The 24,429-nt window shown below is 37.0% G+C and overlaps 1 protein-coding gene across 3 annotated transcripts in view; it reads left to right on the top strand.

Annotated features, from left to right (window-relative positions):
- LOC131427853 (serine/threonine-protein kinase 26) overlaps window positions 1–24,429 on the top strand; it is a 205,666-nt gene that overhangs the window by 39,558 nt on the left and 141,679 nt on the right. The window contains exon 1 of one of the 3 annotated variants that reach the window (XM_058591405.1): window positions 14,440–15,174. The exons of the other annotated variants lie outside the window; for them this stretch is intronic. Coding sequence (XP_058447388.1) covers window positions 14,899–15,174 — 276 coding nt within the window. The 5' untranslated portion in view covers window positions 14,440–14,898. Of the gene's footprint in view, window positions 1–14,439; window positions 15,175–24,429 lie in introns of those variants that run through there. 3 annotated transcript variants of the gene reach the window in all.

Below are 24,429 nucleotides of genomic sequence, written 5' to 3'. Positions count from 1 at the left end.
CTGCCCAAAATGTCGTCATATGCACACGGGGAGGCATACGATAGGAGCTTGTGAGTACTTAGTTATCTCACCTTTCATTTGATATTTTAGCTGATTTGAAAAAAAAAACGAAACGAAACAAAAAATTTTGGTCTGATTTCAAATATTGTTTAGTAGAAAAAGTGAAGTGATTTCGGATTCTAGGGAAAAGTATGAATGATGATGTTGTTTGTTTTCGGCAAACATGGTTTGTAGAACAAAATAAAATCTAAGAAAAATTTAACAATACTACAGGACTACACACTCTCCGTCCACTGTAAAATTCAGTAACTTTCGCAAACAAGAAATAATCATGCATTGCATCAACAACAGAATTGTTGACAAATGCAAGGAGCATTGAAAAGTTATTCAATTTCTCGGAAAGATCTAGTTTTGTTCGTATTTATGCATGATTGCATCGATAGATCGATTCGAACAGTTTTTGTTTTGCTTTGGGAGAATCCCAAAAGTACGCCCGCTACACACGTATCGCGTACGTGGATCCCGTGGATTTTTTTTCGGAATCAGACCAGCGAGAAAAAAAAACCGATCGATTGGACTTGCAAAAGTTCTTTGTGTCGCTCTGTGCCTTTCATCAAGACCGTTCACAAATTTACTGCTTGAGTGCCGTTTGTTTTAGTCCAAATCTCACGTGAAATGTTCTTCCAACAGATTTCCCTTTACTTTCGCGGTGTTGCGCTCTCCCCCGCACTTCGGTTACGTGGGATTTCGTTTCTCTAGCACAGAAACTGCTGCCGGGCACTTTTCACTGCAACGGGTAACCAGTTGTGAGAGGCTTTTGGCATACTTTTCTCTTATCAACAGTTGATGGCAATCATGATGATGTTGCCGTTGCCACCACTAAGCCAGTAGAAAACCGGATGTCTCGTTGTGCCTCCACCAAGACTGGCTGGCGGTGGCTCTGGTTTGGATTTTACTGTGGGATTTTGTCTCCGCTCGTTCTCTTTGCCGTTTTCGTCTTTGTAGCATAGCCACCGAGAGTCCGAAACCTAAATAAACATCAGACACTTTTCGCGGAAGGGTGGTGTGTTTTCGTATCTAAAACGATTAAGTGATTTAACTAATTTGACTCGCTTTGGTCCGTTTTGAAAATGGTTTATTGAATCACTTTTTTTTATTATTTGAGCAACGGAGAGCATCCCGACGGCGTGCGAAACGTAACAAAATAAACTGAGCCACCCTAAATCTATTCCAATTTAAGTTCCGACTATGATGACGAAAATGAGTTTCGCATCTGAGCTCGACACCCAACAACGTAACGTGCATTGCATTTGCCAGCATCGTATGACCAGATGCTGAAATTTTGAATTTCACCGTATTGAGGTGGCGCATCTTTTGATCGATGAAAAACAGTGGAAAGTAGAGCAACCGAAGTAGTAAAACTCTTGACAAATGCTGCCGGAACCGAAGAGGCTTCTCCGAAAGCAACAATGAAGCAGGGGGACATTGTTTTTTTGACGGTTGAGGTTCCACTCGACAACGGTTTGCATTTGTTCATCTGTTCGATGATGATTAGCGAACTAGAAACAATAAATTCATTGCTTTTTAGTATGGTTTCGACGCTCACACTAAATCTTCCAATAACTCGTTTGATATACTACATAATATACGATTTTCTTACCTGTATGCCTGCCCAACTGCTATAAAATTATGTATCTGTGGTTCATTCCATGGTCTTAGTTAATCCTTAACTGCTCAATGTAGCTCAAAACTAATGTACCGAAAACACCTCGAACTTCGTATCTCATTACGCAATTGATATTTTATTCAAACTAAAAATTGATTCTTTTTTGTTCGAAGTTAAACTTGAGATTAATGAAAACCGGATGAAATTTAAGTTATTCCTTCACGAGTTTTCGAACTTTTGATCGAACGCTCCTCATCAAGTTCCGGACAAGTGTTGCATCGCATTTTTTGGACGCTTGAGCCCAAATTGTTTGAACTCTTGGATGTTCCCAGCTGCCTTACCAGTCTTCTTGAAGACCCTCTTCACGATTGCCCAGTAACGTTCGATGGGTCGAAGCTGAGGGCCATTTGGTAGATTGATATTTTTCTCAACGCAAGCCAATTGAGAGTGGTTTTGGCATAGTGAGCCGACGCTAAATCCGGCCAAAACAGTGGAGGTGTACTATGCTTCTTATATAAAGGCAGCATTCTCGTCTGGAGACACTCAGATCGATAGATTTCTGCATTTATAGTTTCGGTAGTGTAAAAAATGGCTGACTTTAAACCACCGGAACATATTGCTTGCCATTCCAGTACCTTTCGACCGAATTTCTCCACTCCACCTGTCCGCATCTTGAATTTTTCATAAAATTTCGATGGTTCTGTTCATCCTAATGTGGGGGAATCAATCAATTTGTATAACGAATAGATTTAAAATTGTCCGTCAGATTATTACTATTTCAGAAAACACACTCATACGATAGCTTTATAGACGTAACACAACTACTTAAGTGATTCAATTTTTAACTTAGTTAAAAATAAAAGTTTCAGACTAACACGTGGATCAATAAGCTCTGGGATTAATACATAGATGACGTTTCCAACTTTCAAGCCTGTCAAAATTTCTTGACATTCTGATATTTGGTCGCTAACACTTCACTCAATAAGTCGTGTGACTGACACACAAATGGTGATGTAATGGTCAAATCCACATGGGGTTTATGAAGTACCAATTTTCAAAAGACAATGTTTGAAATTTCATGATATTTCGATTAGGCCAAAAAAGTACCAGCCATTTGGGGGAAGCAACTTTTGTCATTTTCAAAACAATTGATTTCGTGTGTTAATTTATCATTGCTTTTTGATGAAAAAAAGGTAAAAAACCTTACAAGCTCAGCAATCGCTTTTAAAGCGTGTTATCAGGACTTTGCTCCATCAGAAAGAACTGTTTGTTGTTGGTTTGCTGATTTAAACATGGCAGTACAGACATCGAATGTTTGGTGAACGTTCTTCTCGTCGAATTGAGGTGGTTACTCCAGAAAACTTAAAAAGTTGCCAAATTTGTTACATCTGGTCGAAAAATATATCAGAAGGCAGTGTGCTTACAATTATGCATACACATTTGAACCACGGGAAAGTTCTTTTCAAAGTTGGTGTCACGTTTATTCACAGTTGATCAAAAACAACAACGTGTTGATGATTCAGGACAGTGTTTGGCCATGTTTACAACTAATAAATCAGATTTTTTTCGCGTTGATATGTGACAATGGATGAGACATGGATCCATTACTTCACTTCGGTATCAAAACGATCATCATGTTAGTGGCAGAGCTAATAAAAGTCATTGACTTAAAACAGACGAAAATGACTAGAAATTAATGTCACTCTCAGCAAACTACGAGGAAGAAATCTATGTCCAGTCAATGACATAAGCGGAAAGATAGTTTCAAAATTGTCTTCTTTCTTTCATTTGCTGTTTTCAGTGAAAATCCCTTAGTATGCAGTGTCGATATTCAACCGAAGTTTCGAGAATTGAGAATGACAGAAAAAGGTTTCACAATGACTTTTACCTATTGGTGCTCGAATTTGTAGTAGTTTTAGTTTTCAAAGAGGTTCTTGGATGTAATTACTACGATTTGTCATATTTTAGTCACTCTTTATAGCCAAGCGTCACAGATTTTCAATACATTGATGAAAGAATGAGAATTGAAATTCTGCTGATGCTCCGACTATGTTGAGAAAAGGAAAAAAACGCAAATACTACATAGTTTGAATACAAAAGTCAAGGGAAAACATGATCTTATTTACAGAAGAAAAATTTACTGTTTCACCAAGATGGTTTAACGATTCACAAGTCGATAGTTAAATTGAACGAATTAAACTTCGATATGCTTCCTCATCCACTGTATAGTACAAATCTGGCCCTCAGTGACTACTGACTATGACCCTTGAAAGAAGATGAGCGCTCTTTTAAGAATAAGATAACTAACCGAAAAAAATAACAACAAACGCATCTTATTTTTTACTGAAACCAACATTTAGCGTTAATTTGAGCAGTGCTTATTCAAAAATGAAGTTATTTATCAATGTTCTCATAGTGACCTTTTTCCTAGAAGTAGCCGTTGTCGAGATATTTAGATATGAAATATCTAAATGAAAGTATGAACCTTTTTGTTGCATTGTAGTTTTAGCAAATTATTGGTGATTAATCATATTATAGTGTTTAAATGATGATTATTTTTCAACCCAAATTATAAGTGTTTCAATTGTTTCAGCTATTCATTTATAAAAAGCCACTGCTAGAATCGAATAGAAATGTTGGTTTTCCTAATTAATTTCTAAACTTAAATATTGTTAACAAAATTAAAGACGCGGATTTCTCTAATTTTAATTTTGCTGTTTATTTTATAGTTTTTGTGAAAGTATTCAACTTGTATTCAGTGCGTATTTGTATTAGAAAGCTGATTGAGCTTTAAGTTTCGTCTTAGACTCTTCGGTGCATAACAGTTCGTGTTGAACTGTTATGTCACCTAGCAGCCCAACATAAACCGCTAAGCCAGTGATTCCCAAACTCACCCTACTACTGCGACAATGAAGGGAACTGTCTTAATGGTAGCACCTAAATAAGCTCAATCCATTTCCTACTACTTTTTCTTTGACTTATTTTTTGTACCAGCAACGGTTTTTGAGTTACAACGATTTGTAGATAGTTCATAGAAAGATAGTAAAATTTTAACTCGACGTGACTTGAATGGGCGACGTTTTTCTATCTGGAATATTGGTTTTATCATTTGAACTATCCTTAATGTGAAGAAACATCGAAAGCATCCGAATTGCGCTGAACTTTGTACATTTTCATCTTTGCACGACCGATACAAGGATCACTTTTTCCATCATCGAACCTGTTTTAGCGGTTTTACTATTGATGTTATTAACAGATTTGATCGATGTGCAGAGAACCGAATTCTTCTATTGTATCGATGATACAAAATTAGTTTAAGAAAAATATCCCATCCAAAAGTAAATCGTTATTTCATCGTATTGAAAAACGAACAAGCGAATCCATTTCTCAATCTTTAGTTTTCACTGACAACGAACTGTTACATCTGATATCATACCACGTGCTCATTGTAGATCAGAGTCATTTCGCCGAGAGCCGTTACTCTAAAAGTCATTTCACCGAAAGGGTCATTTCGCTGAAAGGGTAATTTCGCCGAATGTCATTTCGCCAAAAGCCATTTTGCCGATTCCTGCAATTGCCCTTATATTATAATTGAATTAGATTTGAAATGAACACAAATGAATGATAATATGTTAACGCCCGTTTTGTTGACCTAACTAAAGCAAAGACACCTAGCTTTGAGTAAACCGGGTAAACGAGGCTGTTACAGGTTTGTATGCACGAGGACGCTGCTTTCGATGGAATTCGGTGAAACGAAATCTCGGCGAAATGGCTTTCGGGCGAAATGGCCCGCTCTTGCTCAGTGCACATCCCGCAAATTTTGTCACCAGACGCAACTGATTCAAATGAAAGGTTTATTGATCTCATAGATTCCTATTGAATTCTACCCAGATCGAACATCCGGTTTGGGAGTAACAGGGCAAAATGTGCAAAAAAAGGAAGAAAAAGTGCACTCTATTTTCTCAGAGACCGCTCAACCGATTTTCTTAGATTCAATTAGGCCTTATGGTCCTATTGAATTTCATCCGGATTCGACTTCCGGTTCCGGAGTTACGTGGTAAAATGTGCAAAATAAATTAGAAAACGGCACCGGATTTTCTCATAGGCCGCTCATTCAATTTTCACCAGATTAGGTTTCGGTTCCGGTATGAAAATTCCATTTTCAGGAGCACGGAAAATAAAACCAAATACATTCACATTGTCGTATAATTCCTCAATTTGGCAAGTATGATTAGTTTATGAACAAATACGTTGACTTTGAGTATACCAGAGACCATCGTTCATGGTTCCGGAAATAGCAGAAATGTGCTCGTGTGCTGCAAATTTCTCAAACACAGCTAATTCGATCTTTGCAAATTTAGATTCCGATGAAAAGTATTATGTTTCCATAAGTTATTGTAGAATTTTATCCAAATCTGGCTTGCGGTTCCGGAAATACGGGGTAGTGTGTACGAAATTGCAACCTGTCACATAGATGCATAATGCGATAATGCAAAAAAATATTCAAAATTCGATAATGCAAAAAAATAGTTCAAAATTATTTCAATTTATAGGTTAGGATTTCAGCTGTACCGGCTTCCAGCTCCCGGTTCCGGAAGTACCGGAAATAGTAGTCGAAAATTCAAAACCGGAACTCTTCATTTTCTCAGAAAAAAAATTGAGTCGACTTTCACAAACTTAAACTCAAACAAAAAGGTCAACGTCTACAAAAAAACGACTGCTTTTGACCTTTGCTCGATTCTCACTTTCGGTTCCAGAACAACAGAGTGAGCTGTGCTTAAAATTTCAAACCGTTTTTTTTTTGGAGCGAAATTGCGAAGTACGAAGAACATTTTGACCCATGTTGACTGTTAAAAATTGAAAAGTTTTTTGAACAATCCCTTAGTAAAATCAATGAAAACATGAGTTATATGAGAAAGGTATCATAAACACCATTAGGCGGATCAAAACAGACTTTTTTTTAATGATGAATTCGTATTCCGGCCACAAAAATTTCTTGAAAGCATAGAAAATTGCAAAGAGATTTCGCTCGTTTTCCTAATTTGGAATTCAAGAAGTAAATTTCTGTCACTTGAAACAGAAAATAGGTCGTGAGATGGCTAGGATGTAGACCATGTTCGATGTACGCTTTATCATGCCTAATCGTGTGTTAGAACTGTGTCTATCACAATGCTTAGGGTGGCGAAATGGTAGCGCGTATGCACGGAATGCACAAGAACGCAGGTTCGAGTCCAGTCTCTGAGAGTATTTAAAAAAAAAAATCATCTTTACTGTAAGTTTTTCATTCATTTGGCTTCTCCAATATATGTTTCAACTCAGTCATTGCAAATACTAATAGTAATAATAATAAATAATTATCATTTTATGCGAAACAAATTTGGAAAGACAATAACAGATCGGCTGAAAAGTTCGTATCGTTTCTATGAGAGGGCGCCACTAGAATTAAATACATACCATTTTCAGTTAGTACCAACCTTCAAAAGATACGTGTATAAATTTGACAGCTGTCTGATTATTAGCTTGTGAGATATTGCATTTTGAGTGAAGCTACTTTTGTTATTGTGAAAAAAATGGAAAAAAATGTGTTGATGAAACACTACTTTTTGATGAAAAAAAGTGCCGCCGATACCAAAAAATGGCTTGATGAGTGTTATCCAGACTCTGCACCGGGCGAAGCAACAATTCGTAAGTGGTTTGCAAAATTTCGTACTGGTCATATGAGCAACGAAGACGATGAACGCAGTGGACATCCAAAAGAGGCTGTTACCGATGAAAACGTGAAAAAATCCACAAAATGATTTTCAATGACCGTAAAGTGAAGTTGATCGAGATAGCTGACACCCTAAAGATATCAAAGGAACGTGTTGGACACATTATTCACGAAAATTTGGATATGAGAAAGCTTTGTGCAAAATGGGTGCCGCGTAAGCTCACAATGGATCAAAAACAACAACGAATTGATGATTCTGAGCAGTGTTTGGAGCCGTTATATCGAAATAAAACCGATTTTTTCGTCGATATATAACAATGGACGAAACATGGCTCCATCACTTCACTCCGGAGTCCAATCGACAGTCAGCTGAGTGGACAGTCAGCACGCGATGAACCGAACCCAAAGCGTGGAAAGACTCAACAATCGGCCGGTAAGGTTATGGCGTCTGTATTTTGGGATTCGCATGGTATAATTTTCATCGACTACCTTGAAAAGAGAAGAACCATCAACAGTGACTATTATATAGCGTTATTAGAGCGTTTGAAGGACGAAATTTCAAAAAAATGACCTCATTTGAAGAAGAAAAAAGTTTTGTTTCATCAAGACAATGCACCGTGCCACAAGTCGATGAAAACCATGCTGACATTGAACGAATTGGGCTTCGTATTGCTCCCTCATCCACCGTATTCTCCAGATTTGGCCCCCAGTGACTTTTTCCTGTTCTCAGATCTCAAGAGAATGCTCGCTGGTAAAAAATTTAGAAGCAATGAAGAGGTAATCGCTGAAACTGATGCCTATTTTGAGACAAAGGACAAATCGTACTACAAAAATGGTATCGAAAAGTTGGAAGATCGCTATAATTGATGTATCGCCTCTGATGGCAATTATGTTGAATAATAAAAACTAATTTTGGCAAAAAATTGTGTGTTTCTATTAAACGATACGAACTTTTCAGCCGAACTGTTACTTTTGGAGTTTGTTAACTTGTTAGGTCAACCCCTTTGTACGAATGCATTTATGTCGTGGCTAACATAATAACGAGCGGTTTGTGAAAACTTGCAAACTTTGGACATATTTTTCTTGCGCTCGGCTAACGAAAAAATCCCATACCTTATTTGTGTTTTTATATTTTTGTGGATCATAGAATGTTCTTTTCGTGAATTGCTCCTGGATTCGTTAAGCAGAAAAGACATTTTTGTAAACAGAAAGACAATCAAAGATTTTCTTCTCTCCGTTAGGTAAAAAAAATTTTCTCTTCATGAAAATTTTGATAAATTTCTTCTCTCACCGGAGTCGGCTACCGGTTGAAGAAATTCAATTTTAAAATACTCTTTTATCCAGCACTAGGAGTTCTATCGAAAGTAGCTACTGGATAAATTGAGCGCACAGCTATTCTATCCTGTAAAGTGAGTATTTTTCCGAGCTTTCTGTGAAATATGTAAAGACAGCTCGATGAAACAAAATCGACTCATCAATAGTCATCATTTTCCGCCTCTTCTATAAAAAAAAACGAAACGATGCATTTTAACACACTGTGGAATTGACAATACTATTCTGTACCATTTCCGTGTATTAGTAGAGGGTGTCGCTACATCTAGCTTTATTGGTATACTTAGCTATTTATAATGGATATAAAATAGCTGTCAACTCAGCCCATGGCTGCCGTAATGTTCAACTGATGCAACGATTGGAAAACACTTCCGTTATTGTTTTTTATTGAATTATTCTGGCAGTACCGGAGCTCATACGATGATGTCAACCGGGCGAAAAATGCTATCAGTTCGGATACTTTTATAACCCGTTATCATACTATCTATATAGAGGTATGTCTGTTGTCGGTCCTTTCCTCGGTTCGGTTGTGACTGTGCACTATACGGTACACTGTTTGTATGGACATGCTCATCACATCGTTGTTTCGAAAAGTGGAAATTTGTTTTTCATGTTCTCGGTTTGGTCACGAACTCCGAACGGCATTGGGATGTACAATGAAGATGAAAGCCATTTGCCGCCGCCACCATCATCGCAGTCGCCGTTGAGGATGTCTTCTCGCTAACATTGCTCTCAAGAAGAAGTTGACATGGAAAAACATTTCTGATTGCAGTGACTGACGAGGACCTCATAGTTGCGGCCAACTTTATTGTGTAAGTTAGAAGAAGCGGCAGAAATTGTGCCCCACTACAGTCAACCGAAATTTAATTTTATATGTAAGTTTCCAAACTGTAATGATAGCAGTTTAAGTTGTACCAGAAACTGGACCGCATATCAGTAACTAGCATGTAAATTGAGTGTTTTTATCAACGAATTAAAATATGTGAGAATATATAAACTGCAACTGGAACGTTGTAAAAATGAAATAAAGTTCAACTTGAAGCTCGTGTTCTTCCATTCGTTTCTCCACGTATTCCCAATTATAAATGATTGAAATTTTGATTAGTAGTCCTATTTTGTCTGCTAAAAATCTCCGGTATACCGGATTTCCCTGCCATAGACGACGGTTTTGAAGAAGTAAGCGATATATGAAAGGAAAAGCATCACTCTGATTGGTCAATCTATGCAAAAGCGAAGCTCATGGAAGCACGCGAATCTATAAATAGAAGCAAAATTATAGCTAACATTTCAGTCCTACGCGTAGCGTACTAGAGGTAGATTGTTGCTAAACAGCAAGACAAAAAGTGCAATAAAACGATATGAAGCTTTAATTGGTATGCTTTGATCTTGTGTCATGCAAGCTCGGATGAAATAAAATAATTAAAAAATAAATTTTGAGTGCTTAAGATTAATATCTAATTTATATAAGATGAACTCGATTGATCGTAGAGAAACTTAACGCTATTTTTATGCTGCATGCAAAACTTTTGTATGCTTGCATACAAAACTTGAACACAAGCTTGGCGAAGAGAAGCTTAAATATCAAAATCGTATCGCAAGTATGTACAAAGATATAATTGCATACATTTGGGATGTTGGTGTAATTTTGTCAGCTAGAAAACAAACAATGTTCGGTGTTGGTTCCTAATCAAGATCAATCTAAGCAGACTCTCGTTTGATTGTAGATCATTAGAAATTTTGGTTGCCTTGTTCCACATCAATGACTCTAACAACCCCATGGGGCTGATCCTTGTAGGTTTTTATGAACAAACTTCCTCAGTTCCATAGCTGCTTTGAAAAAATATTTCAATTTCGATTCGATCAATGCTGAATAATATTTGATGAATTGGAGTTTGTTCGTAATTCTCCGATGTACATTTTGATTTTTTTACGACTTTTTTTAAATTCGATCTGAAAAATCGAGGAATTTTATTTTCAGACATCGGTCGGAACCTTGTAATCCAAATTTTCATCGGAAAACCGGGAAACAAATCAGAGCTAAATGTTTCTAGCTAAATTGGCTCAGTCTGTTTCACAAGAAATAAGATAGCATTTTTAGTAGTAGTTAAAAATATCCCAGCTTATTTTTTTATCTGTGCACTCATATAAAACAACCGAAAAATGTCGTTTTCAGTCACTGCTGGACTCACTAACAAGTCTAAAATATGAAAAAAAAAAACGTGTTTAATCCACCTTGCAGTAAGATGTTCCCTTTTTTATCAATCCGCATGAGTTTTTTGCATGAATGTTCTTCGGTGTTTTAGTTCTCATGACATTAACAGTTCGGCTGAAAAGTTCGTATCGTTTAATAGAAATACACATTTTTTTGCCAAAATTCGTTTTTATTATTCAACATAATTGCCATCAGAGGCGATACAGCGATTATAGCGATCTTCCAACTTTTCGATACCATTTTTGTAGTACGATTTGTCCTTTGCCTCAAAATAGGCCTCAGTTTCAGCGATTACCTCTTTATTGCTTCTAAACTTTTTACCAGTGAACATTCTCTTGAGGTCTGAGAACAGGAAAAAGTCACTGGGGGCCAAATCTGGAGAATACGGTGGATGAGGGAGCAATTCGAAGCCCAATTCGTTCAATTTCAGCATGGTTTTCATCGACTTGTGACACGGTGCATTGTCTTGATGAAACAAAACTTTTTTCTTCTTTAAATGAGACTCTTTTGGACGTCCACTGCGTTCATCGTCTTCGGTGCTCATATGACCAGTACGAAATTTTGCAAACCAAATGCAAATTTTGCTTCGCCCGGTGCAGAGTCTGGATAACACTCATCATTCTAGTGGCGCCCTCTCATAGAAACGATACGAACTTTTCAGCCGATCTGTTATTTTAATGACCGTCGTTGCCGCTTAAATTTGTGATTTTAATCACTCAATACCCTTTAATGTCGAAGCTGCAAATCGGATCGAATTTGAATCTAAACGTGTGACAATCGATTGAACATTCCATGAGATGTCGAAGTAAGTTTCACTTTAGAGTTTTTCGTCATTATTTATGATACTTCCACAGCTGGTATTCAGGGACCAGCATAACCCAAAACGATTCGTATGGTCAAAAAATAAATATGACGAAATTGCAATAGTTTCCAGTCCAACTTTGAAGCTTTTTAAAATTGTCATCTTCTATATCGACTTGAAGTTTTTAAAACTCATCACCCTGTAATTCCAGAATCGGATAAAATTTATTAATTTTGCATGGGACCATAAATCCTTTAATTTGAATTTTTGTTTTTGAAATTCAATTTTTTGAGAAAACGATTTGATGCTTGAACCGGAATTCAAAATCAGTGTAGCCGAAGTCAGTTAAACTCACCTGAGTAGCTGTATAGTTTACATTTGTTTCTAAATGTTCGAAAATCAGTGCAGACTGACTAAAAGGCAAGATGTTTTATAGAATCTTAAGACCTTTCATTTTAATCTTAGATGGTTTTTAGATTTCATTTGAAACTTAGATCGGTTCAGCCATCTATGAGAAAAATGAGTTACACTATTTTAATTTCGTTTGACATATCATTCTGTAACTCAGGAACCAGAAGTCGGATCCAGACGTAATTCAGAAACTTTGATTGGAAGCACTTCTCGTATGAATCTGAGTTTGTAGAAAATGGTTGAGTCATCTCCGAGAAAATTTAGTGAAATTATTTTCCACACAAGCATTTGCTGATCTCGACGAACTGATTCGAATGGTATATGGGTGTTATGTTCTTCCAGCTTTCATTACTGTCAGTAGTTTGATTATTTAACTATGCAGTTGTTTTTAACACGAAAATGCTGCCATCTTGGCCATCATCTGATTTACATATGTCGTATTCGAACGATTATGTTGCCAAAAAACGAACCGTGCTAAAATCGGTCCGAGGCAAAATGTCATGAAAAAGGATGTTGTACACAGTCTTAGTGGTACTTGGAAACAATTGTATGTAACAGTATAAAAAATCGTGTTTCATTTGGCTCCGAAACAGCGCTTTATCATTGAACGCGTAACACTCCTACTACTGGAATGAGGCGAAAAGTCGCTTACACAAAAATATCGATATCTCCGTCAAAAATGGACGGATTTAAACAATCAATGGCTTGTTGGATAGCTTTTACCGTGTGGAATCTAAGTCCAAAAACATATTCTGTTTTTAAGGTCAATCGTGACAGATATTGGCAGAAAATTGAAAATTTTGACATAAAACTTCGTATAACTTGAAAAGTAAACATCCGATTCTAAAAGCATTCAATAGCGCTAAGGCCGACGAGGAGAAACTTTCGTTAATGAAGTCATGGAGAATACGCTTATTTCACCACATCTGCAAATTGCCTTCCAGATCAAGAACCTCTGCAAATTTCTTAGTGTAATTTCACTGAGTAAGTGTATTTCGTGGGTAAGTCTGAGTTCGGTGTTCTGGAGGGGATGGTCGAAAGAAGAAACTATCGAAATTTGCCGAATTCCTGATCTGGAAGGCAACTTGCAGATGTGGTGAAATAAGCGTTTTCTCCATGACTTCCGTAACAATCCACGGTGCGATTCACACGGAAGAGTGTATCAAGAAGAGTCTCTTGCCGTTCTTATAGGAAGCACAAATAATCAATTCTGCTTTGGGCTGATTTATCATCCAGCCACTACACTTGAAATATGTTGTGCCGAAAGATATAAATCCACCCAATAAAACGGAACTTCTTCCAACTGAAAAATTCTATTATGTAATTATGAAGACGGGTTTCACGAACATCCAAAAACTATTGAACAGAGCTGAAATTGAAGAAAATTTTTGATTAAATTTCAAAAACAATGGGAATAACGTTTGTACAAAATGTTGTAACGAAGGTGCGTGCCTTCAGGATGGTAGACGAAATTGAATAATGCACTCTTCAAATTTTGTGCAGGTTGTGATAGAACTCGAATTTACTAATCTTTTCCATACATGAGGATGTTGAACATAGAAGCAACATTACGATATTATTTCTCTCGAGCTTGAATGTTTATGAGAGACTAAATTCACGATTGAAATAGAAATAAAATTTCTTTTTGAATCAATCAAAACAGCTTCAATTTCTTGCGCAAAACCCGCGCATTCAATTCGTATCTCGAAGTCAAAGGTCCTTTCAGAGCTCTTCATTGTATATATAACTTTGTTTGGTGTTGAAGTATTCAATAAATTTTTCTTTCAAGCTAATACATAAGGATAAAATTATTTGAGATGTATGCTTTTTGAATAAAAAACTCTTTGAACTAAATTTTAGGTTATTAAATATTCTTAGGTAATGTCAGTGAAGCATTTTGCATACAAATAAATAGTCTGAATTCATTCCGAATAGGAATAGTAATGGAAAAGTCCAAATACATCAAACAATAAATATTCGGTGTGGTAAATACAAGAAGCGAAAAACACTTTTCCGCCCCACTCCACCCAATACATACTGCCCCCCCAGCCCGACGCATGGTGGGCTCGGCTTAACGAGGAGGCTACAAAACACAGTGCAAAAGCGCATCCCATTCATACATTCATCCTATGCTGGCTTCGGGTCCTGTGCGCGAAGGGAGAGCGGGTGGTTCACCCGTTTGTTCTCTCGTCCTCTCATCGCTTGCGTCGTTGCCGTCGTCGGGGCTCTGTTCGTCCTTGTCGGCGTCGACGTCGTTGGCATCGTGGACATCGCATCGGCCCTGGTACGTTGGCCTCCATGCGAGCTGTCGGCAGTCGTTTTCCTACCTTGTACCCTGTCTGATCCAAAGCGATCCAAAAAGTGTGAGAATCCTGTAGTTTGTGTGTTTTTTTTTCTGTTCGGAAATTTTTTTTGTGCGCCGTCTGTTCGATAATGGTGTTCCTTGTTAGTTGGAATCACAAGACGAGTCTGGGAAATTGACGGACCCGCGTTTCCGGGTGGGAAGTTAATTTCAATTCAAAGGAAAATTTCACCACGTGCGGTTTCATACCTAGCGTAGTTCACTCGTTACAAGAAGATTTGTGCTATGCGCCAGAATTTTGATTTACGATTATAGTCTTACTTCGGTCACAATTGAAAAGTGCTCGAACAAAAAGAGGAGAAAAATAAATTTCTTCAAGTACATCCTGTCATTTACCATATTTCGTCGTTGGAAAACGGTCCACAAGGCTGAGGAGTTACCATCGCCGGCCGCCGGATTTTCGATGGTACTCCAAAATGCCTCTCACGTGACCGATTCCGATGGTGGCCCAGCGTTACCGGCTATCGACTGTAACCGGAATCACGTCGTTGCGGGTAGCGGTGATGGTCGTGGCGGTGGAGGCGGTGGCGGCGGCGGCTGCGGGGGACGCCCCGGCAGTAAATCCAAACGTGACTCATCGAAAGGCAAGACAGCTGGAACCAAAGCTAGGACATCATTTTGCCGGCAGGACATCAACTGTAACAACAATGAGTCAGCACCGTCTGGATGTGAAATGCTGGTATGTGTGCCTTACCATTCATGTGCTGCTGGAATGTGATTTTTTAAGGAACCCAAAGGCTGACCGCATATTTCCCCTTCTGCACGAGCATTTCGTTGTCCATTTTGATGATATTTGCTGGAATGGGTGAATGTGCAGGAGTACAATTTATCATTGTTCCTCGCTAATGGTGTATGACGACGTGACATAAATGTTCTGTTGTTCAAGTGCCGACCGTTTTAAAATCTACATAATTATTTCAGTTAAGTTATGGTTGATATTTTGATGTTGCATACAAATTCAAAGTGGTTCGGCATTTGGTTTGGTTCAAATAATGATGTCTGTCACGTTTTCAAACAAGCACGTAACTGTTTCAAAGCGATGCTCTAGTGAGTAGTACCATAGTGCAACTGATTACTTCAACAATATTATTCGACCCAGCGTGTAAGCACAGCAATTACTAACCCTTGCTGTATAAAATAGACTTATAAACATTAGACGAGCATTGAAGAAGTTATGAATAAATCACAGTGTCGCAACTACATATTCCTTGCCTGATCAGATTTTTGACAAAATCAAAAATATGACCACAACATTCATTCAAACCGCATTAAAACTCTTTTCTTCAAAGATGTTATCCTTTATATCAATTTTTTCGTATTTTTCATTTTAATCAATTGACATTCATAATATAACATACAGAAAACCGTTACATGATTTCCTTCTTGAAACGATATGCCAATAGATGGCAGTGTGTATTGCCGATTCTTTTTCCTGATCGATTTCCGATACTGTTAATATAAAGTTAGAAGAATTTCTTGTGCACATAAATGGCTAATTATTACCAATTTTTTTTTTTGTTTCAATTATAGAGGTAAGGTCATGCGCCTTTTCGGGACAGAAAAGTTTTCTGACGCTATATGCGGCGTTGGGAATCGAACCCAGGTGGACTGCCTGAAAGGTATCGACTATCCCGTCACGCTATACCCGTCCCCATTACTAAAATTAATGTTACCCTGTGAAGTGCGTAAGAATAGGTTCTGCCTACTCATAAAAATCGATTTCGGACCATTTTTGGAAATTATTAACGAGGCTTCCGTGTGTATTCACTTGTATCTAAATTCGTTAAATATTTTTATTTTGCATTAACTTGCGCTTTTTCCAAAGTTGAATGCTGAGAATTCATATGAGCATTTCTAGGAATTAATAACAGAAAAAAATGGAAAAATCAGTGTCGATGTTTAGTATAGCAAACCATCTATATTGCATAGATAAAGAGCCTTTTATGACTGGAGACTGATTTTTAAAAGTGGTGTATGCGTTTTAGGCATGTACTTTCAACAAATCGTTTTAACTTAGAAACCGCTATTTGTAAAATAAAATTATGTCCAAGAAGAAGGTGTAAGAAATTGATTTGAAATTTCTAACAAATCATACACTTAAAAAAAGTTGAATGCTTCTTCATGAACAAGTAAACGAACCGAAAAAAGTATAATTAAAAAGAAACATTTTTATGTTGTCTTCTGGTATTTTTGTTTTGAAATTTACTATTTTTAGAACTTTTTTTAAGAATGTTATATTTATTGCTTATAAAAAATAAAGACATTTGCGAAACTTCAACCTTTCAGGAGAAAAATTGTTATTTTAACACTAGAATATGATTTTACAGATTGAAAACAATAAATTTGCGCATGGTAACTATTCTACTAGACGTTGTCGTTTTTGAGATATTTGGACATGTAATATGAAGAACACAGATTTTCATACAATTGCACCGTTTTTTCCTTTTTGCCTTTCTTATATAGAAAGGTTATGCAATCACTGTGAAAACCGACTTTTGAACCGAGGCCCGGAGGGCCGAGTGTCATATACCATTCGACTCAGTTCGTCGAGTACGCAAAATGTCTGTGTGTGTATGTGTGTGTATGTGCGTATGTGTGTATGTAACGTTTTTTTGCACTAACTTTTCTCGGAGATGGCTGAACCGATTTTCACAAACTTAGATTCAAATGAAAGGTCTTGTGGTCCCTTACAAAATTCCTGAATATTATTTGGATCCGACTTCCGGTTCCGGAATTATGGGGTAAAATGTGCAAAAAAATAGAAAATATGTGTTCTAACTTTTCTCATAGATGGCGCGACCGATTTTCACAAACTTAGGTTCAAATGAAAGATTCTGTGGTCCCATGCGTTATTCCTGAATTTCATGCGGATCCGACTTCCGGATCCGGAAATATTGGGTAAAATGTGCTAAAAATTGTATACCATCACTGAAAATGGGGAAAAACCTTGAAAAAAATTTCTAAATCGACCTCAAATCTTTTCCAATTTGATGGTTTTTATCAGTAGACGGTCAAACAAATCTATTTCGGTTATTCTTTTAAGAATCGAAGAAAAATAATTTTGAAGAATACCACAGTATTATATATGATAGTATGATTGAAATGAGAAAGGCATCATTACACCACTAGGTGGATTAAAACAGGTTTTTTAATCGTTGTAACTCCAAATCTATAAATTATACAAAATGGGTGTCTAACGAAAAGTTATAGGAAAAATAGCTATAGGAACTAGAGTAGAAGTTTTTCTAGATCCCAACGTTTCTGTTTGATTTTTAATGTGGAACACATTTTTGTTTTCTATATAGTGGTGCAAACTAGAAACTCAAGAAAAATACACGTAGAAATGTGGTCAGGTTTTGAACAATTACAGCTCAGTCAATTTTGTATCAATTATTAATATTATGTCACCATTTGATTGGAAATATTTCTACGTATTGATTTGAATGTTCATAGCCATGTATTTTTAATTTTATATCATTGAAATGTTGATTGATAGCTAGTAGTGTCCTATTTTGGCTGCAAAAAATCTCCGGCATACCGGATATCCCTGCCATAGTCGACGGTTTTGAAGGAGTAAGCGATATATCAAAGGGAAAGCAGCGCTCTGATTGGTCAATCGAAGCAAAAGCAAAGCTGTTGGAAGCACGCGAATCTACAAATAGAAGCGAAATTATAGCTAACGTTTCAGTCTTATGCGTAGCTTGCTAGAGGTAGGTTGTTGCTACACAGCAAGACAAAAAGTGCCATAAACAATTTGAAGCTTTTATTGGTATGCTCTGATCTTGCGTCATGCAAGATTGGATGAAATCCCATGTTATGTCGTTTCGCCTGAGAAATTGACAACTACCCCAGGGTAAATTTTGAGTGCATAAGACTAATTTCGAATTTATATAAAATGAACTCGATTGATAATGAGAAATATTTTATCGCTTCAACCGAAATCGCAAAATGGTAGTAATGGTAGAGAAACGCTATAAAAATAACTGCTTGCATACAAAACTTGAACACAAGCTTGGTGAAGAGAAGCTTAAATATCGATATCCGTTTCGCAAGCATCTACAACCATTTAATTGTATACATTTGGGCTATTGATGTAATTTCGTCGGCTACGAAACAAATACAAATCACGATAAATAGAGTCTATATTCTGGGTTCGCGTGTTCGGTGTTGATTCCTAATAAGGATCAATCTAAGCAGACTCTTGTGCATTTGCGGATTCAAAAGTGTGACGATTAATTGAAAATGTCAATCATTGGAAATTTTGGTTGCCTTGTTCCACATCAACGGCTCGAACAACCCCATGGGGCTGATCCTTGTAGTTTTTTTAAATTTTTGGTGGTTGTTCAAAGTGAAAACTACGATTTTTCGCAAAACATATCCGCCATTTTGTAGCTGTTAAATTTCCCCAAAGTAAAAACGAACGTAAAACGTTGGAGTCTGGTTGTTTATATGTAGAAAGTGTGTGCAATATTTAAAAAAAAATTGGTGCAGTAGTTTTCTAATGACGATGGACACGAAACCTGCTTTCGAGAAAAACACGTTTAAAGTTTTGAAATCAATCGAAGTAGAAATCTTGGGCCTGTGCGCCGAGCTCTTGCTTCTTCGCAGAATGAGATAGCCAGGGATAAAGGTTCATAACTTCCAGAGTTTCGTTCCAATGGGCTTGAAGTTTTCACTTAATATTCTTGAAATGTTTTACTATAAGAAAATATAAAGAAAATATTAAATGATTTTTCAAAAGTGTTAGACCCTACCAACAAAAGCTACCGTCCAAACGAACAAAAGCTACCGTCGACACGAAAAAATACAATTGTTGTTGACTTCAGGCAGTGCAAAATTCGACCTTCGATACGAGAACTTGAAGGTTTGCTTAAGGAGCAAATGCATCTTGACTTTAAACGTGTGCATTTACTTCAACGTAATAAGACGAATAATGTTGTTTACATCCAGTTTTATAAAGAGTTGGATGCAATTCAATTCGCAAAAGACAATAACAATGTGCACTATGTGGAGCACGAGAACATTAAGTACAACATTCCAGTATATATGGAAGATAGTGCTATAGAAGTCCGTGTGCATGATCTTCCCTCAAGCGTCACCGATTCATATATTCGCAAAACTATGTCCCAATACGGAGAGATACTCTCTATAGAAAATGAAAAGTGGAAGATTTTTTTCCCTGGTATTCTAAATGGCGTACGTTTATTACGCATACACTTGAAGAGGCCTATACCTTCTTATGTGATTTTCGGTCAAGATACAAGAATTCCGTGCAAATCACTTGTTATCTATGACAATTAGATGGCCACATGTCAATATTTCCAAAAGGCTGTTCACTACGGTAAGCCATGTGATAAACTGGACAAGAAGACAACCACACCGAAGGACAACGGTGCTTACTTCACACCAACTACAAGCAACCCCAGTACACCTGTGACAGCCACCAACAACAATGAAGCATCCCCTTCAACGAAACCATCAGTATCCCTTATAGAACAAAGTACACCAGCTGCAGTTAACAACTTGCCTTCCAACCAACCAGCAACTGCAATCAATGTACAACAAGGTCCATCTACAGCAACTCTCAACGAGCCCAAGACTACGAAAATAAAACGGAAATCAACAAGGAATACGAAAATAAAACGGAAATCACACACAACACCGACGATGAAGCAATGGATGATGAGATAAGCCGCGGACGAAGTGACCCCCGATCCTCGTTGGATGGAAATGGAAACTCATCTTTCCCTAGAAAAAAGATGACAACGAGATCCAATAGCAAAAAAAAAATTAAGTAACAAAAATGTAAGCCAATCGGCCACGTAAAGCTTTTACGCAAAAAGGCCAGAATAAAAATTTTATTATAAAAAAAGTGCACTTAGCACAAATCGGTACCAATGCGGTATACTGAATACCCCTAAATAACTACTATCTGCTAAAGGTCGGCATGTCGTCACTTAGTTTCGTTTTCTATCGGCACGTTAGCAAAGACATGGCACTCCGGTGTAATAAGTGTTTTGCAAATAACATTAACTTTACGTCTGCTCAACGCTTTATGTTAAACCGTTAGATGGTGTTAGTAGTTCAACATAAACTGCTGATGCACTGATGGAACGAACGCGAAACGTAAAAAATTCAGAATAGCTATGTGCACTTAGCACAAAACCTGGTACCAAATATACGCGAACACACACACCCAGAGCAAAATAAATTTCACATGCTGACAGCTACACTGATTCGAGTAGCACTACTAACTTTAAAGAGTATTGAAAATTATTTAAAGGACTCTTTCAAAAGTGTCGCGAAAACGGAAGGCTTTAAAGTCTGAAATCCACTTCCTTGTTTACTATTCGTTATTTAAAGTTTATTCAAGCTTCCAGGTGGTGATTACTCGATGTTGTTTCGTTCCAGAACGAGAGGGCGTCGAGAGTGTTGCTTTTGTTCATTTGTTTCATTAAATACTGTTCAGTCTTGTGAGTAAATTTGTTTCCGATTTTACTAACCTCATATAACGCATACGTCCCGGGTTGGCGGTTCAATGCATAGGACGCTGGTCTTACAAGCCAGTTGTCGTATGTTCGAGCCCCGACCTGGAAGGATTCTTAGTGTCAGTAGGATCCATAGTACTAGCCATGATAGGATCCATAGTACTAACAATGATTCTGTACACTAAGAATCGGCTGCGAAGTCTGTTGAAACAGAAAGGCCAAATTTCAAAAAAGGAATGTAATGCCAGGACTTTGCTATATAACGCATATTGGTTTTTGTCTCTAGTATGAATCCGACTTCCGGTTGCTGAGTTACGGGTTCCTGAGTGAACTGTCCATCAAATCGTAACGGCTTTCTAAAAATATTTTCCCTTAAAAATGCCCATCTTGCTACAGATTGGAAGATTGCCAGGGAACATAATTATCAATGTTGGGACAAATTTTTGTTCAAATGCTGAATGATTTTTTTATTATTTGGTTTAAAATTTTTAAGATCAAGTTTTTACCTTTTTTTATAAATATAAAAAATAGGTATAGAATTCGCTCAAACTTCAGAAAAATTTTCCGAGGCTCGGAGTGTCATATACCAATCGATTCAGCTCGACGAACTGAGCAAATGTCCGTGTGTGTGTGTGTGTGTGTGTGTGTGTGTGTGTGTGTGTGTGTGTGTGTGTGTGTGTGTGTGTGTGTGTGTGTGTGTGTGTGTGTGTGTGTGTGTGTGTGTGTGTGTGTGTGTGTGTGTGTGTGTGTGTGTGTGTGTGTGTGTGTGTGTGTGTGTGTGTGTGTGTGTGTGTGTGTGTGTGTGTGTGTGTGTGTGTGTGTGTGTGTGTGTGTGTGTGTGTGTGTGTGTGTGTGTGTGTGTGTGTGTGTGTGTGTGTGTGTGTGTGTGTGTGTGTGTGTGTAGGTCTGTATTTGTGTTGTCAACAAAGAGGTCGCGATCTCAGAGATGGCTGGACCGATTTTGATCAAACTAGTTGCAAATGAATGGTCTTTCCGTCATCCAGACGCTATTGAATGGTTTTGAGATCGGGTGTTTACTTTTTGAGTTATACAAGGTTTTATGTCGAACATAAAAGTTTTTGACAATATCTGTCACAATTGACCTTGAAAACAGAATATGTTTTTAGACTTAGATTCCACAGGGTAATAGCTATACAACAAGCCATAGATTGTTAAAATCCGTCCATTTTTAACGGAAATATCGATATTTTTGTTTAAACGACTTTTCGCCTCATTCCAGTAGTAGGAGTGTTACGCGTTTAATGATAAAGCGCTGTTTCGGAGCCAAATGAAACACGATTTTTGATACTGTTACATACAATCGTTTCCAAGTACTAAAAGGACTGTGTACAGCATCTTTTTACATGGCACTTTGCCTCGGACTGATTTTAGCACGGTTCGTTTTTGGGAACATAATCGTTCGAGTATGGCATGTAAACTAGATGATGGCAGCATTTTAAAGTTGAAGTAATATCATAATTATTTGGATCTAAACTACTTACAGTAATAAATGCTGGAAGAACATTACTCCCATATACCATTCGACTTAGTTCGTCGAGATCAGCAAATGCGTGTGTGACAAATAATTTCACTCAATTTTCTCGGATATGGCTAATCCGTTTTCTACAAACTCAAATTCATATGAAAAGTAGTATACTCCCAAACAAGGTTCCTGAATTACGTTTGGATCCGACTTCTGATTGTGGAACCACAGGATGATATGTGAAACAAAATTAAAATAATGCAACTCATTTTTCTCGTAGATGGCCGAACCGATCTAAGATTCAAATGAAATCTAAGAACCATCTATGATTCAAATGAGAGGTCTTAAAATCTAATGAAACCTCTTACTTTTTAGTCAAATCCGACTTCCGGGTTAGGAGATACAGGGTGATTAGTATAAAAATGTCTATTTCACATAAATTAATCAGGTATATCGGGTTGGCAGATTTGGATAGTCGATTACCAAATAAATTTATTTCAGTTTAGGCGACTCCTGAGGTGAATTTTACTGATTTCGGCTACACCGACTTTAGAATTCCGGTTCCAGTATCGAATCGTTTTTCAAGGCTCAATAATTTTCTTAAAAAGGCCAAATCGAACTTCAAAAACAAAAATTCAAATAAAAGGACTTATGGTCCCATTCAAAATTGGTTAATTTTATCCAATTCTGGAATAACAGAATGATGAGTTTTTAAAATTCATATAGATATAGAAGATGTAATTTGTTTGGCGTATTAATTTATGGTCATACGAATCATTTTAGGTTATGCTAGTTATGCTCTGGAAGTACCATAAATAATGACTAAAAACTTTAATGTGAAACTTACTTCGATATCTCATGGAATGTTCAATCGATTGTCACACGTAAGGTTGAAATTCGATACGATTTGCAGTTTCGACATTATAGGGTAATGAGTGATTAAAATCTCAATTTGCCGTTTGAAACGACGATAATTAAAATAATGTCATGAGTACTAAAACACCGAAGAATATTCATGCAAAAAACACTTGCGGATTGATAAAAAAAGGTATCATCTCACAGCTAGGTGGATTAATCACGTTTTTTAGTGTTGAGTTCGATAAGAAATTTTTCCGGTACGTTTTTCGAAAATCAGACTAATTTTGTGAACATCACTAGCACAACAATTTAGTGTAGGATTTATTAGTTTTCGACTTTATTTCTTGCAATAGAAAAAACAATGGTAAAAAGAATTCTAGCCCTTTTCAAAAAATAGTGCTGATAAATTTTGGAAAAAAACAAAGTAAGCAAAGTGGCTCTTTTGTCCCAAGGTAGATCATTATGTTCCTTGTCAATCTTCCATACGTAGCAAGACGGGTATTTTTAAGAGAAAAAGGTTTTTTTAACGAAAACTTTCTCTCCAACACTGATACTTTCTGGTAATATCGGGCAACTAGCCATAGGGTATTCGGTGTAATTGAGTTTCATTGAAATTATGAATGATAATGACTTTCAGTTTAGTTTATTCTTGCGATTAAACAGACACTGTATAAAAAAATTTGTTGGGATAAGAAATAGTTTTTATTGGAAAAACTTTTTTTCCTCATAAGTGCCCATCTTTCAATGTATAAACGATTGGTAGGGAACATAGTCACTATCTTGAGACAACATTTTATCAAAAACAAACGGTTTTGTTTTGTGAATTGATTTTAAACTTTTAGTCATCAGTGTAGGGCTCGATAAGCATTTTTTCCAGTATTTTCATTTGAAAATTTGACTGATTTTATGAAAATAACTAGCACAACTTGATCTTGGCTGTATTTTGAGAAGTGCCAATTTTTCGTAATTTTTCGACAATAACTATTTGAAAAAAAAATTGGTTATAAAAGTTTGGCCCTTCTCATAACACAGCCAAGATCAATATTGATAGAGCAAAGTATGCAAAAGGGGGTGTTTGTGACAAAGTCCATATGTACAGAAAGCT

Source organism: Malaya genurostris, chromosome 2 (genome assembly GCF_030247185.1).
Source record: "Malaya genurostris strain Urasoe2022 chromosome 2, Malgen_1.1, whole genome shotgun sequence".
Lineage (NCBI taxonomy): Eukaryota > Metazoa > Arthropoda > Insecta > Diptera > Culicidae > Malaya > Malaya genurostris.
Note: the sequence above shows the minus strand (reverse complement) of the source record. Positions and strands in the feature narration are given on the sequence as shown.